This window comes from Triticum aestivum, chromosome 7B (genome assembly GCF_018294505.1).
Source record: "Triticum aestivum cultivar Chinese Spring chromosome 7B, IWGSC CS RefSeq v2.1, whole genome shotgun sequence".
Lineage (NCBI taxonomy): Eukaryota > Viridiplantae > Streptophyta > Magnoliopsida > Poales > Poaceae > Triticum > Triticum aestivum.
Window position 1 is genome coordinate 629,831,069 of NC_057813.1, and position 14,817 is coordinate 629,845,885.

General features: G+C 48.7%; 1 protein-coding gene across 1 annotated transcript; it reads left to right on the forward strand.

Moving 5' to 3' along the window:
• The first annotated feature begins 9,709 nt into the window (after positions 1 to 9,709).
• On the forward strand, positions 9,710 to 14,593 carry LOC123156072 (elongation factor 2). The gene is made up of 3 exons (XM_044574235.1): positions 9,710 to 9,825; positions 11,201 to 11,329; positions 11,964 to 14,593. The coding sequence occupies exons 2-3, from the start codon at positions 11,239 to 11,241 to the stop codon at positions 14,402 to 14,404; spliced, it is 2,532 nt and encodes an 843-aa protein (XP_044430170.1). The 5' UTR covers positions 9,710 to 9,825; positions 11,201 to 11,238; the 3' UTR covers positions 14,405 to 14,593.
• The last annotated feature ends 224 nt before the right edge of the window (positions 14,594 to 14,817 follow it).

Below are 14,817 nucleotides of genomic sequence, written 5' to 3' on the forward strand. Positions count from 1 at the left end.
TGCTTCTGCCGAAGAAGGATGTCGCGGAAGGAGTTGCTGATTACAGGTCCATTAGCCTCATCCACGCCATTGCCAAGATTATAGCCAAGACGATGGCGCTTCGTTTGGGACCTCACATGGACAACTTGGTCTCCAATGCCCAGAGTGCGTTCATTAAAAAGCAAAGTATACATGACAACTACATGTACGTCCGCAACCTCGCTCGACGTCTCAACAAAAGTAAGACACCTTCCTTAGTCTTCAAACTGGATATCCGCAAGGCTTTTGATTCCGTACGATGGGACTACATCCTGCAACTCCTGCAGCGGAGAGGTTTCCCGAGAATCTTCAGGGATTGGATTGCAGCGCTCCTGAGCACGTCCTCGTCTCGTGTCCTTCTAAACGGTGTGGCGGGTCCCCTTTTTTTGCATGGTCAGGGCTTTCGTCAAGGCGACCCTCTCTCACCCCTTTTGTTCGTCATTGCCATCGACCCGCTCCAACAGGTTCTCGACTTGGTCACCAGGCACGGGCTGCTTCACAAGATAAGGGGGCGTTTTGATCGATGTTTTTCTTTTTTGTTTTCCGATCTAATCTTGATCGGTTTGCGTCGCCCGCCGCCGCCGTTGACCCCCGTGTGCCTCTACTCCAACCCTAACGCGACCAGCCAGCCTCTCCTCCGACCAGGCGGCCACGCACACCGAGGCGATCTGTCACGGCCAGCCGCCGTCCGCGCGTCGGTCTGCCCGTCGCCTTGCACCGGTCATCACCGCCCTGCTCCGATCGGAAGACCTGCATCGCCCCGACCCAGCGGCCTCGCGCCATGCGACGAACAATCATAGCCGTCGCTCGTGCGCCGGCCCGCCCATCGATCTACGTCACCCGCCTCCGCCGCATCTACACGGTGGCCCAACGGTCTACTTCGTCGGCCTCGTCCTCGGTTGCATCAGGATGGTTGCGTCAAGCTCGTCGGCTGCCTCAACTCGGGCGCTGCTGCTCCGTTGGTCGCTCGGGTCTCGCTGCCCGGGCGCCGGCGCTGCTTTGGCAGCCCGGGTGCCGGTGCAGACAAGCTCGTCCGCATGACTTCCCACGCCGTCCGTCGTCGCCGGCCTCATCTCGGACTTCGCCGCCACCCAACCTCCACCGAGCGGCATCCCCGACCTCGCGCGTGATCGGCTTGATCACCCGCTCGCCGCCGCGATCCGCCTCATCTACACCGCACGACGGACCTGGCCCGTCGGTTACGCGCGCCTCCGCAGGTCCCGTGAATATTGTCTCCGAGTTCAGCGCGCCACTCCACTGATCGAGCAACGGGCTGCCGTTGCGTCGCCCCGTCGGGCCGCAACGCCGCTACCCCATGGTTCTCCTCGCGGCTGCATCGACTCGCACATCGCCGTTGCGTCGCCCCTTCGGGCCGTAGTGCCGCGATACGTGGTCCCAGCCGCCACCCCGAGGCCGTCCCCGCGGTTGCACAAACCCGCGCTCCGCTGCTGCACCGCCCCTTCGGGCCATAGCACCACGGCCCGCGGTTCCCGCCGCCGCCCTGAGGTCTTCCCACCGTCACCCCAACCTGTCCGCCATCATCGCGTCGCCCCTTCGGGCCATAGCACCGCGGCCCGTGGTCCACTCCATCGTTACTGCGCGTCGACCTCTCGTGGTATGTGCCGCGCCGTCTCCCTTGGCGCGGGAACGTCACCGTCGGCGCCGGTCTTCGTCACGCTATCAGGGTTCTTCACCTACTTTGAGCACCACCGCCGCACTCCTAACTAGCCGCCGCCGCCGCCGTCAGGCCGCCGCCGCCGCTCTTCTTTGGCCGCAGCCGCCGCTACCTCCGTAGCCGCCGCCGCCCGTCCACCCCGTTTGTCTTCGTCCAACACCAGCTCTCTAGCGTCGCCGTCATCTACCCCGACCACTTCGTCTACTCCGACAACCGCGGGCAACATCGACACCACGCTGATTGGCACCGCAACCGTCGTTGAGTCTTCTTCTCTGCTGGCCCTTCGATTCCTCGACATGGCGAACAGCTCGTGCAGGTCCCAATCTCTGCAAGCCCGGTGCTGGCAACACCGATGCGTGCCTTCATCCACTACGTGTCCTCGGGCCTGGCAAGCCTGGTCGACGCTTTGTCAACTTCGTCTTCGTCCATCTACGCATGCCCGATGCTGGCAACACCGGTGCGTGCCTTCGTCAACGATGTGTTCCCAGGCTTGGCAAACCCGCTGCGATGCATCGTCAACAACATCTTCTTCCCGGCGCACCACTACTTCGACACCACTGCGCCCATTCTAACTCGGCGCCCCTTGCGCCCGCGGCTCCATGGCGACTTCCTCGACACCTGCTACCCCGACTCGACATCGACTACGACATTCTTCGCATGGCTACCTCGACCACGACTCCACCACCCATGCTCTTGGCTACATCGACAAACGGCACAAAGGGCTACCGCCTGCTTGAGCATCCTCGTCGGTTTCCACTCCAGCCACGACTCCATGATGCATCGACCATTACGACTGTGGGGGGGGGATGTCCGTCGGCTGCCTTCGGATTCTTCTCCAGTCTCACCGTCTGCGTTGCTACCGTTGTGACTGCGGGGGGTGTTGAGTATAAGGATTATTAGGAAGTATATGATAGACTAGGATTTGGTCCTGCCTTGTCTTGTACTCCAAGTTGGTCTTTGTAATCCTATATATATATATGCCCACAAGGCTCAAGCAATACAACAAACTATTTCACCAATCCTCTCTCTCCCTTCTAACACTGTCAAAGAGGTGGGCATCACATCAATCGCACGAGGAGGTCGACGGGCGCGCCGGCCGACACCCCGACGCGGATGAGGGCGCAGCGGGAGGGCACTGGTGGCCATGACCTGCTGCATGGTGCGAGATAGCTCGGGGGCATCCTCTTCCCGTCCCCAGCCCGCAAGTTCTGAGCAGATGCGGGCCTGGGTCGAGGGTGACGGGCCGATGGCGAACAGGGTTGGCGAGGCAGAGAAGGGACTGGTGCCGGCGACCTGGAGTTGACGGGGACGAGGCCTGTCCCTGTACATCGAGGCGATGGGTGTGTCTTCGAAGGGGGGGGGTGTGTGTGGCGACGAGGTGTATCTAGAGAGAAGATGGATCGGTTGGGGAAGATGAATATGACATGTGGACCCCTCTAGTCTGTGAGAGTAGTGTTTGATCCCGGTCGAGATCGTCCTTTTCCCGGTGCCACAAACAGGCGTTTAGCAAAATCAGCCGGGACAGACCGGGATTATAGAGTACAGGGTACTAGTTTCAGGATTTAAAGGTCAAGGCTTGACTCAGAGTACGAGTACTAATTCAAGGTTTATTTTAGACTTTTCTCTTTATGAAAATAACTAATACATGTGTGGGACTATCATTTGCGATGGTTCGGGTCAGCCCATCCCTGCAAAAACTTTATACGTGAGACCCGAATGCTCTTGCAGCGGAAACAACATGAAACGATGACTTTACCTTGCAAGCAGCTTGTGAACAAAAAGATCACTAGTGCGTTCATGGAGTCAGGTATGTGCTCTTTGGCCATTACTACACCGATCCTCCATGACTGTTCTAATATATGCGTCGATTTTTTTCCTGTTAAATTCAAGCACTTTGCATGATGATTTAAACCACGCTGCTCATGGCTTAGCTAGTATGGACGGAGAATTCTCCCTTGTTTATGACCAGTTTGCTGCTGAATGATGTATCTTGTTTGCTAAGTATTTCCGGACGAAGGGAGTATGAAATAAAGCTAAGCTGTGATGGCATTTCCTAAAAAAGAGCCACTTATTCATCTCATTTTTTGAGTGTTTCTTATTCATTTTTTTTGTTTTTTTAGGGAATGTTGCTTGTTCATCTCGTTTTGTTTTCGGAGCAAAGCTTATTCATCTCGTGCGAAGTTCTCACCACGTCTATCTAGGTCATCCCTTGGTGGACGTAAAATAAAAAAGGCATCCCCTAGGTAGCTAGGGTTCCACCTATCCCCTTGCGGCGCACCGCTAGGGTTCCACCTATTCACGGCTACACCAAAATCTCACGTACGGACTGCCCCGAGTCGATCTGTGCGTGATCCCAGATAGCTACTGGTTCCTCTTGACGGTCTGCATGGCGGGAAGAGGGAGTGGTAAGATGCCGACGGGCGGCGCGTCAGGAAGTGGAGGAGGGCGCGATGCGCGAAGACCAGATGCAAATCTGGAAGATAGATTTTCAGGACTAAACCTCCATGGGGAGGAAGAAGAAGATCTGGATCTGTCAGGTGAGATTGAAGGAATAATAGAAGAGACACGTTGGATCACAATATTCAGGGTTTATACGTCTAAACCCTTCAGTCATGTTGCTCTGTATAAGGCGATGAGAAACTCCTGGGTGTCGGCGCAGGGAGTAATTTTTAAGGATAAGAAACCTAATATTTTCCTTGCCCAATTCATGTGCTTGGGGGATTGGAATCGTGTCATGAGTGGGGGTTCATGGCTGTTCAGAAACGCCGCTGTGGTGCTGGAGGAATATGATGGACTGACAAATGTAGAGGAATACAAGTTAGATCGGATTGCAGTCTGGACACGCATTATTGGCATACCGGATGGTCTTATGAAGAAGACAGAGATTGCTGAAAAAATAGCTAGAAAGGTGGGTTTACCCCCTATCAAAGTTGTTGTCAATGAGGGTCGTATCAATCCAGTGAAATACTTGAGAGCCCGTGTGCACATCATGCTGGATACCCCCATTGTTCGGTTTGTCCCGCTGACGTTGAAAGAAAGTAAAAAGTACCTTGTTCAATATGAAAAGTTGCCTGATTTCTATGATTTTTGTGGCCTGATCGGACACTTGGTAACTGAATGCGGGGATGGCATGCACTCAGCAGAGGACTGCGAGTGGGGAGATTGGCTCCTGGTAAACTTTGACGATCCCTCGAGTGGGTCTAGCAGTGGCAGAGGAAGGACAAATATGGGAAGACCCAGGGAGAGGGATGGAGATCTGGGAAGAGAAAGAGGTAATCAGGGTAACCCAGTTTCTGAAGAGAATAATGATATGGAGATAGGTCATAGTAGGACAATTAACCAGGGGGCTGTTGTCCCAATGGCAAAGAAAAGGCTTATTGGAGATGATGGAGCCGTGATACACCATGGTGGGAGGGATGGTCTAGCTCCACCACCAGGTTTTGTCAATGAGAAAGTTGGTCTCCTTGAAGCTGGGACAAGTGTAATAGTGGATAAGAGCCAGATGAACACACCCGAAAAGATTCATGACCTTAAGAGGCTGAGGGCGAATACAGGTACAGCTAGTCTACCAACTGATGAATCGGCGACACCCCTAGAGGGTGATCGCGGTCAATGAAAATTTTAAGCTGGAACTATCGGGGTATCTTAGGCGCCCCGACAGTTCAGTCACTTCTGGAATTCCAGAGGCGGCATAAACCTGATGTGTTTTTTTTGCCTGAAACACACCTGGATGATGATAAGGCAGAAGCGCTAATGCGAAAACTTGGCATGGATGAAAGAATTGTTGCACCAAGCATGGATGGAAGAAAAGGAGGGCCCTTAATGGTTTGGAAGAAGGAGGTGAGGATCTACTCCCAAACCACTACCCTTGCGGGAATTGATGTGAATGTGCATGAAACTAATGGAAACATTTGGAGATTGACTGGAATATACGGAGAGCCTAGCTGGGAGCATAAGGATCATACTTTTCAGTACATCCGAGATCTGCATGCACACTCTAGGCTACCGTGGGTAATCGGTGATTTCAACGAGATCTTGTTGTCCTCTGAAAAGGAAGGAGGGGTTGCACGGCACCAATCCCGTCTAGCAGCTTTCCAAGATGCTTTGTCTGAATGCTCTCTAGAGGATATGGGATATGTTGGTGATAAATTCACTTGGTTTAGAGGTGGAATGAAGGAACGTTTAGACAGGGCTATTACAAATGCTGAGTGGATGGGCATGCACCCGTATGCAGGCCTGTGTAATCTAGAGATGGGGAAATCTGATCACCGACCCATCCTGCTAGATACAAAATATCTTGCTAGAGTGGCAGAGAATAGGCCTAAGTACAAGTGATGTTTTGAGGCTAGATGGATAGAAGAAGAAACTGTTGAAGAGGTGGTAAGGATGGCCTGGCTGAAAGCAGTTCACCAAGGCTTACACCCAACTGTGAAAGGAAAGATTGATTCGGTTCACCTCGACATGCATGAATGGGACAGGAAGACGCTGAAAGGGCCACGAGCCCGACTCAATAAAGCTCAGAAACAGCTAGAGAAACTCATGCAGGCACCTTATACGGAGGAGGTCAGGGCAAAGCAAAAAGAACTCTCGGTCCTAATAGAAAATCTGCTAGACCGAGAAGAAATTTTCTGGGCCCAGAGAGGAAGAGTCAAATGTCTACGGAAAGGTGATCGTAATACACATTATTTTAACCAATTTGCTTCAGCGAGGAGAAGGAGAAATATGATTAAAAGGCTCCGTAATAGTAATAATGGATGGACCGAGGGTAATGAGAACCTTAGCCCGTTGATCCATGGATACTTTGATGGACTTTTTCAGTCGGATGATGTAGAATGTGACCAGCAACTTTTGCAGGCAGTGAAACCACGTGTAACACATGAGATGAACAATTTGCTAACAGCAGCTTATACCCGGGAAGAGGTCCGAAAGGCATTATTCCAAATCGGGGACATGAAAGCACCGGGTCCGGATGGGTTACATGCGGTGTTTTTCAAGAGATTTTGGCATATCTTGGGGGAGGAGCTCACTGATGAGGTTTTAGAAGCAATCCACATGAGGAAAATACCTGAAGGATGGAATCACACAAATTTTATGCTAATCCCAAAGGTTGAAAGTCCAGAGGTAATTACACAGTTCAGGCCTATAAGTCTTTGCAATGTGATTTATAAAATCTCCAAAATGCTTGCAAACCGACTAAAGAAAGTACTCCCTGAGATTATATCTCCGACACAAAGTGCTTTCGTTCCAGGGAGGCTTATAACAGATAATGTGTTAATTGCTTACGAATGCTTCCATGCAATAAAGAAAAAAACTCATGGTTCTAATGGGTTCTGTGCGGTGAAGCTGGACATGATGAAGGCGTATGATCGTGTGGAGTGGGGCTTCCGGAGGAAAATGATGGAAAAACTAGGATTCGATCCAGGTTGGATAGAGATGATCATGCAATGTGTCTCTTCAGTAAGTTACAAGATAAGATTTAATGGCACAGAAACTGAAGACATATTACCCACTCGAGGTTTGAGGCAAGGAGACCCCTTGTCCCCTTATTTATTTCTGCTATGCTCAGAAGGATTATCAAGCATGTTGGCGCATGAGGAAGAGGTGGGTGGACTGGAGGGTATTAGAGTCTGTCATAATGCACCATCCATCTCTCATTTACTTTTTGCAGATGACTCTCTCATACTCCCTCCGTTCCGAATTACTTGTCACATGTATGGATGTATTTAGATGTATTTTAGTTTTGGATACATCCATTTCAGCGACGAGTAATTTGGAACGGAGGGAGTACTTATGAAGGCAAATGTGGAGAATGCTAATGCCTTGAAGAGGGTCCTAGATGTGTATTGTGCAAGTTCGGGACAGCTTGTTAGCACGACAAAATCAAGTGTATTTTTCAGCCCCAACACAAGTGTTGCCGTGAGGGAAGAGGTTTGCAGAAATCTCGACATACTAACAGAAGCTCTCTCTGATAAATACCTTGGTCTCCCTACAACTGTAGGTGTGGATAGGAGTGATTGTTTTCAGCACTTGATTGACCGAATTTGTCAGAGAATTAAAGGGTGGAAGGAAAAAGTATTGTCAGTCCAAGGGAAGGAAATTTTGCTGAAAGCAGTGGCCCAATCAATCCCCTCATATGCTATGTCAGTGTTTAAACTGCCAAAGGGAATCTGTAAAGCAATAACAGATGAACTGGCAGGTTTTTGGTGGGGGGATGGTGAGGAGAAGAAAAGGATGCATTGGTTCGCATGGTGGAAATTGTGCATGCCAAAGAGGAAAGGAGGATTGGGGTTCAGAGACCTACACAGTTTTAATCTTGCTTTACTAGCAAAACAGTGTTGGCGACTACTCTAGAATCCAGAATCGTTGTGTACTCAAGTTCTTAGTGCTAAATATTATCCTGATGGGAATATATTGAACGCAGGGCCGAAGAAGGGTTCCTCCTTCACTTGGCAGAGTATTGTTGCGGGTATCCAAACTTTCAAAAAAGGATACATTTGGAGAGTTGGTACGAGAACACATATCAATATTTGGCAAGACCCGTGGATACCTTCAAGTGAGTCCAGGAAAATTATAACACCGCGAGGTGCAACAATGTTGACAAAAGTGGAAGAGTTAATTGACCCTCATACTGGACAGTGGGATGAGGTACTGATCCGCGATGTTTTTTGGCCAGTGGACGTGTACAGAATATTACAAATTCCACTCAGAGTGCATGTTATGGAGGACTTTGTATCATGGCACTATAACCAGACTGGAAGCTTTACTGTAAGGTCGACCTATCACACAGAGTTTAAACATCAATTCGGGAGACAAATGGATCTGTCTTGCCCACAAGGGAGCCGAGACCAGAACATATGGAAATACGTTTGGGCTCTTCGAGTGCCTGGGAAGGTCAAGCATTTTGTCTGGAAAATTATCAGAGGAGTTCTACCATGCTATGGAACGCTGGCCGGACGCCACATACCTGTTTCTGGCCAATGCCCAGTATGCAAGGTAGGATTTGAAGACTCACAACACTGTCTTTTTCAATGTGAGCGTGCACTGGAGATTTGGGATAGCCTTGGAGTTCAGAAAGAGATCCAACAATCAGCTATACAGGATAGATCAGGTTCCTCCACCATGAGCACACTAATGTATAATCATGAAATCAAGGAGGGTCTACCGATGGCTGAATTAGTGGCAGTGGCTAGTTGGTATATTTGGTGGCAAAGGAGACAGATGGTGAAAGAGAAATCTATTCAGGAACCAGACAGAACAACAGTTTCAATCAGAGTACTTGCTACAAACTTTTTTCGCTCTCTTGCTGTGCATCAACCTATGAGAAAACGTGAGCACATTTGGCAACCGAGTAGGGGAGTGGTAAAGATCAATGTGGACGCTTCCTTTTGTTCTGAAAATATGACTGGTGGTACGGGAGCTATTGCGAGGGATGAGCGGGGAGAGTTCATTGCTGCCGCTGGTTGGTTTATACCGCATGTGGCATCTTCAGAAACAGCAGAAATGATGGCCATTCGCAATGGGTTTTATCTCGCTTCAAGGATTGGCTGCTCTGCCCTGCAGATTGAATCCGATTGCTCTAATGCGGTTCAAGCTTTCAACCTGGAGGACTACTCGGGGCAAGACTCAACTTTTGTGCTTGAAGGGAAAGAATTGGGTATGGATCTTGCTAAATACGAGATCATTGCATGTCTACGTGAAGCAAATGAAGTAGCTGATGCTATAGCTAAATACTCTCTTTCTAGTAGACTTTCATATGTTTGGGAGCGCTCAATCCCGGACTTTATTTCTCAGTTTATTGTAAACGACCTCGCTATTATCTAAGAAATAAAGTCTTGTTTACGTAAAAAAAAAAGTCATCCCTCGGGGTGTTCAAAAAAAAAAGAAAGGTCATCCCTTGGGCCAGGCCGCTTGTCCGACTCCACCCACCCAGGGCTTCCGGGCCGTAATCGCGTGATCCCCGTCTCCCCCCCATTCGCGTATCTGGCCCGTCACAGTACCAGTATATATACTGGCAAGCGAAGCCGCCCTAGCCTTCCTACCTCCACCCCTCCCATTCTCTCTGGGAGCGCCGCCGCTTCCTCATCTCTCAGACTCTCGCCTCTCGGCTCGGGAGGCGGAAGCGAAACCCCAAGGTGAGCCGGACCTCCGCTCTCCCCTTCTCCCCGGCCCTCCTCCTTCTCCGATTGCTTCGTCGGCGCGTCGCTTCTCCGGTTGCTTGGCCTGCGCGTCGCGTCTCCGGTTGCTTAGCCTGCGCGTCGCTTCTCCGTAGTCCGTACTAAGCCACTACCTAGTCGATGGATTGATTGATTTCCCCGGTTCAAGTCTCCTCACTAGCCGGATGCGCTCCAGTTCCCTTTGCTGGGTTCGTCGTCGTTCGTCTGTACTTTTACCGGTTCCCAAGCGCTGTAGATCTGCTGTTTTGTTCGTCATGCTTGCTTGTTCCGGGGACCGATTTCGTTCTGACGCGAGTAGATGCATCGACTGGTTTATGTGCGGCCCCTAAGGGCGCGGATCTGCCTTTCCGGTGCTGGTTTTGGCTATTTCGCTATGTTCACGGGGTTAGCTAGAATATTAGGGTTTTTGCTCGCTTGCCTGCTTCTGGTACCTGTCGGGTTTGTTCAGCTGCCTTTACATGCGTTCTGCATGAACTTCTCTGTGTGTATCAGCGTTTTATGTTATTTTAGTTCAGCCATTCTGCATGACTATCTCTCTGACCGGACCATTCGTTTAAATGAGTATTTTCTGTGTGTTTCCTCGGTCCTCCCCATGTATGGGTGGTTGTACCTCTGCAGGGTTCAACTCCATGACGTTATGTGCCATTGTTTTCAGTGATTATGTGTCGGTAATTACATATTATTGCACCCAACAGTTGGGCATAAAACTGTGATTCTGTTACAAATCAACTTTTGTTCCATCCCATTTACCCCAAGTCTCGTCTTAGTCTGTGATCATCTTATACGCTGTTTTGCAATTCCTACATGATTTATTCTGGTGAAGTTTCTCTATGATCCATCCCTTTATAAGTTTTACAGTCCTGGAAGTTCTGAAGGTTTATTAACTGAGTTGGTTACCTGTTTTTGCTTCATAGTTGTGTAGCCCTTTCATTGGTGTAGAACCATCTTTTGCACCTGAACTTCTCATAATGGATTCATTTATTTCTTAAATATTTGTTGGTCTTGTTGCTTTGTGGCTATTGTACTTTGGACAATTAGGTTTTCAGATCATGGTCTGTTGGTGCTAGTGTTGGTTCAAGTATTTTAGTTTTAATATGCTTGATTTATACATTTCACTTTATGATCTTGTTGGTTGAAGTATTGGTTAAAACATTAAGGTAGCAGTGCATTTGACTTCTGGGCATACAACAATATTAGTTGCAATTTTGATTTAGACAATTGTGGTTTTAATTACCTGGACAGAGTATTATTATATTAGTGTCAGATTTATCATTTTTTAGTCATTTACACTTGATTCTTGTTTGATTCTGATATCCTGCTATTCTTTGAACAGGAACCATATTTGCAGTGTGACATTCAAACACAGTCAAGATGGTGAAGTTCACAGCGGAGGAGCTCCGCGGAATCATGGACAAAAAGAACAATATCCGTAACATGTCGGTTATTGCTCATGTAGACCATGGTATGTGCCTGAACAGTGACATTATTGAGTTTATTCAGTAGGATCTTATTGATTGATGTTCTTGTAGCCTGCTCATTCGACTGTATTAATTTTTAAAACTGAATCTCTTTGAATTGGTTAAATTTAATTATCTGCTTTAGCATTGTTTTGAAATAATGACTACTTTCATCCCTAAAAACCAGTAAATCCTATTGCATGTATTGGAATCTACTGTTACTGTTTATTGTATTATGATTGGTTTCTGCTTTAATAAGCTTATAAATGTAGCTATACACATCATCCCAGGGCTCAGAGTCTCCCCAGTTTGGTGCTTGCTGATGCTAGGTGCTGAATGCATTACAGTTTAAATTTATAAGATATGAAGTTCATCTGGTTGTACTTAGTTACTTCTAAATTGATGTCCTGATATATGTGTTGTTTGCAATGTCCCACTAGATTTTGTTTAACCATGTTACTAAATAGCTGATTCACCTTATGTTTACCTTTTATTTCTTGATTGTTTGAATGTACTGTACTGCTGTGTCCTACTTCTGTCTTATAAGTTGATATTTTCATTTGTAATCATAATGATTGTGTTCAACTGTCAAACAAGGTGTTTGTGCACTGTTCTCACAGATTATTTACATATTTGCAGGCAAGTCTACTCTTACGGATTCCCTTGTGGCAGCTGCTGGGATTATTGCCCAGGAAGTTGCTGGTGATGTTCGCATGACTGATACACGTGCAGATGAGGCAGAGCGCGGTATCACAATCAAATCCACCGGTATCTCTCTTTTCTATCAGATGACTCCTGAATCACTCGAGATGTACAAGGGCGATCGCGATGGGGATGAATACCTGATCAACCTTATTGATTCACCTGGTCACGTTGACTTTTCTTCGGAAGTCACAGCTGCTCTTCGTATCACTGATGGAGCTTTGGTGGTTGTTGACTGTATTGAGGGTGTGTGTGTGCAGACTGAAACTGTGCTGCGCCAAGCTCTTGGTGAGAGGATTAGGCCAGTCCTTACTGTGAACAAGATGGACAGATGCTTCCTTGAGCTTCAGGTGGAAGGTGAGGAAGCATATCAGACTTTCTCCCGTGTTATCGAAAATGCCAATGTCATCATGGCAACATATGAAGATGTGCTCCTTGGTGATGTCCAAGTGTACCCAGAGAAGGGGACTGTTGCATTCTCTGCTGGTCTGCATGGGTGGGCTTTCACCCTTACAAACTTTGCTAAGATGTATGCCTCCAAGTTTGGAGTTGACGAGGCAAAGATGATGGAGAGGCTGTGGGGTGAGAACTTCTTTGACCCAGCCACAAAGAAATGGACCTCCAAGAACACTGGGACAGCTACCTGCAAGAGAGGTTTTGTTCAGTTCTGCTATGAGCCAATCAAGCAAATCATAGCCACCTGCATGAATGATCAGAAGGATAAGTTGTGGCCTATGTTGAAGAAGCTTGGTGTGACCATGAAGAATGATGAGAAGGACTTGATGGGCAAGGCTCTCATGAAGCGTGTGATGCAAACTTGGCTGCCTGCCAGTCGTGCTCTGCTTGAGATGATGATATTTCACCTCCCCTCTCCTTCAAAGGCCCAGAGGTATCGTGTGGAGAACTTATACGAGGGCCCCCTTGATGACATATATGCAAATGCTATCAGAAACTGTGACCCTGATGGTCCTCTTATGCTGTATGTCTCCAAGATGATTCCAGCATCTGACAAGGGTAGATTCTTTGCCTTTGGACGTGTTTTTGCTGGGAGGGTTGCCACTGGCATGAAGGTCCGTATCATGGGTCCCAACTTTGTTCCTGGCCAGAAGAAGGATCTGTATGTGAAGAGTGTCCAGCGTACTGTTATCTGGATGGGAAAGAAGCAAGAGTCTGTTGAGGATGTTCCCTGTGGTAACACTGTTGCGTTGGTTGGTTTGGATCAGTTCATCACAAAGAATGCAACCCTGACAAATGAGAAGGAAGTTGATGCCTGCCCAATCAGGGCAATGAAGTTCTCTGTGTCCCCTGTTGTGCGTGTTGCTGTTCAGTGCAAGGTGGCCTCTGATCTTCCCAAGCTTGTTGAAGGTTTGAAGCGTCTGGCAAAGTCTGATCCTATGGTTCTCTGTACCATTGAAGAGTCTGGTGAGCATATCATTGCTGGAGCTGGAGAGCTTCACCTTGAAATCTGTTTGAAGGATCTGCAGGATGACTTCATGGGTGGTGCTGAAATTATTGTTTCCCCTCCTGTCGTCTCCTTCCGTGAGACTGTTCTGGAGAAGTCCTGCCGCACTGTCATGAGCAAGTCCCCGAACAAGCACAACCGTCTTTACATGGAAGCTCGCCCCTTGGAGGAGGGACTGGCTGAGGCCATTGATGACGGGCGCATTGGCCCGCGTGACGATCCTAAGGTGCGTTCCAAGATCCTGTCTGAGGAGTTTGGCTGGGACAAGGATCTTGCCAAGAAGATTTGGTGCTTTGGACCTGAGACGACTGGACCCAACATGGTCGTTGACATGTGTAAGGGAGTGCAGTATCTCAATGAAATCAAGGACTCTGTTGTGGCTGGGTTCCAGTGGGCGTCAAAGGAAGGCGCGTTGGCTGAGGAGAACATGCGTGGCATTTGCTTTGAGGTCTGTGATGTTGTTCTCCACACTGATGCTATTCACAGGGGTGGTGGTCAGGTCATTCCCACGGCCAGGAGGGTCATTTATGCTTCCCAGCTCACTGCCAAGCCAAGGCTGCTGGAGCCTGTGTACCTGGTTGAGATCCAGGCCCTGGAGAATGCACTTGGTGGCATCTATGGTGTTCTGAATCAGAAGAGAGGGCACGTGTTCGAGGAGATGCAGAGGCAAGGTACCCCGCTCTACAACATCAAGGCCTACCTCCCTGTCATCGAGTCCTTTGGGTTCTCAAGCACCCTGAGGGCCGCGACGTCCGGCCAGGCATTCCCCCAGTGTGTGTTTGACCACTGGGACATCATGGCTTCTGATCCTTTGGACCCTGGCACCCAGTCGGCGACGCTCGTCACGGACATCCGCAAGAGGAAGGGCCTCAAGGAGCAGATGACCCCTCTGTCCGATTTCGAGGACAAGCTCTAAATTTTTGGTGCTGTTATCCCATACCTGCTATTGTGTTGTTAAAGAGAGCTGCACTATTTTGTATCGATGAGTCTATCTTACTGTCTTGCTGTTAATGACCTATTTGTCGTGATACTGGGAACTATGTTTTGATGTCTGGTGATGTAACGGATGTTTTACTTAGATTATGTATCTGTTGTCCACTGGTTCTTTTGCTCTTGTGCTTGATCTTTAGATTTGCCTGTTCACTATTCTCGTTCGTTGGCAGTTAAGAATTTTTTTTGTTTGCATTATTATCTTTGCCTGCTCTTATTATTATTTCCTCGTGCACTTGCCTCCACCCTATGCACCAGCATGTTTTATACCCTTAGCCACTTCATGGTGGTCTAAATTTGTAGCAAAAGATGTGTTCATGGAAGTCGATGCTGCTCTCT

Excerpts from the sequence above, each read along its gene's own strand:
- LOC123156072 (XM_044574235.1), top strand. The coding sequence starts at position 11,239 with ATGGTGAAGTTCACAGCGGAGGAGCTCCGCGGAATCATGGACAAAAAG. Across the intron at positions 11,330-11,963 it reads TATTGCTCATGTAGACCATG|GCAAGTCTACTCTTACGGAT; the intron begins GTATGTGCCTGA and ends ACATATTTGCAG.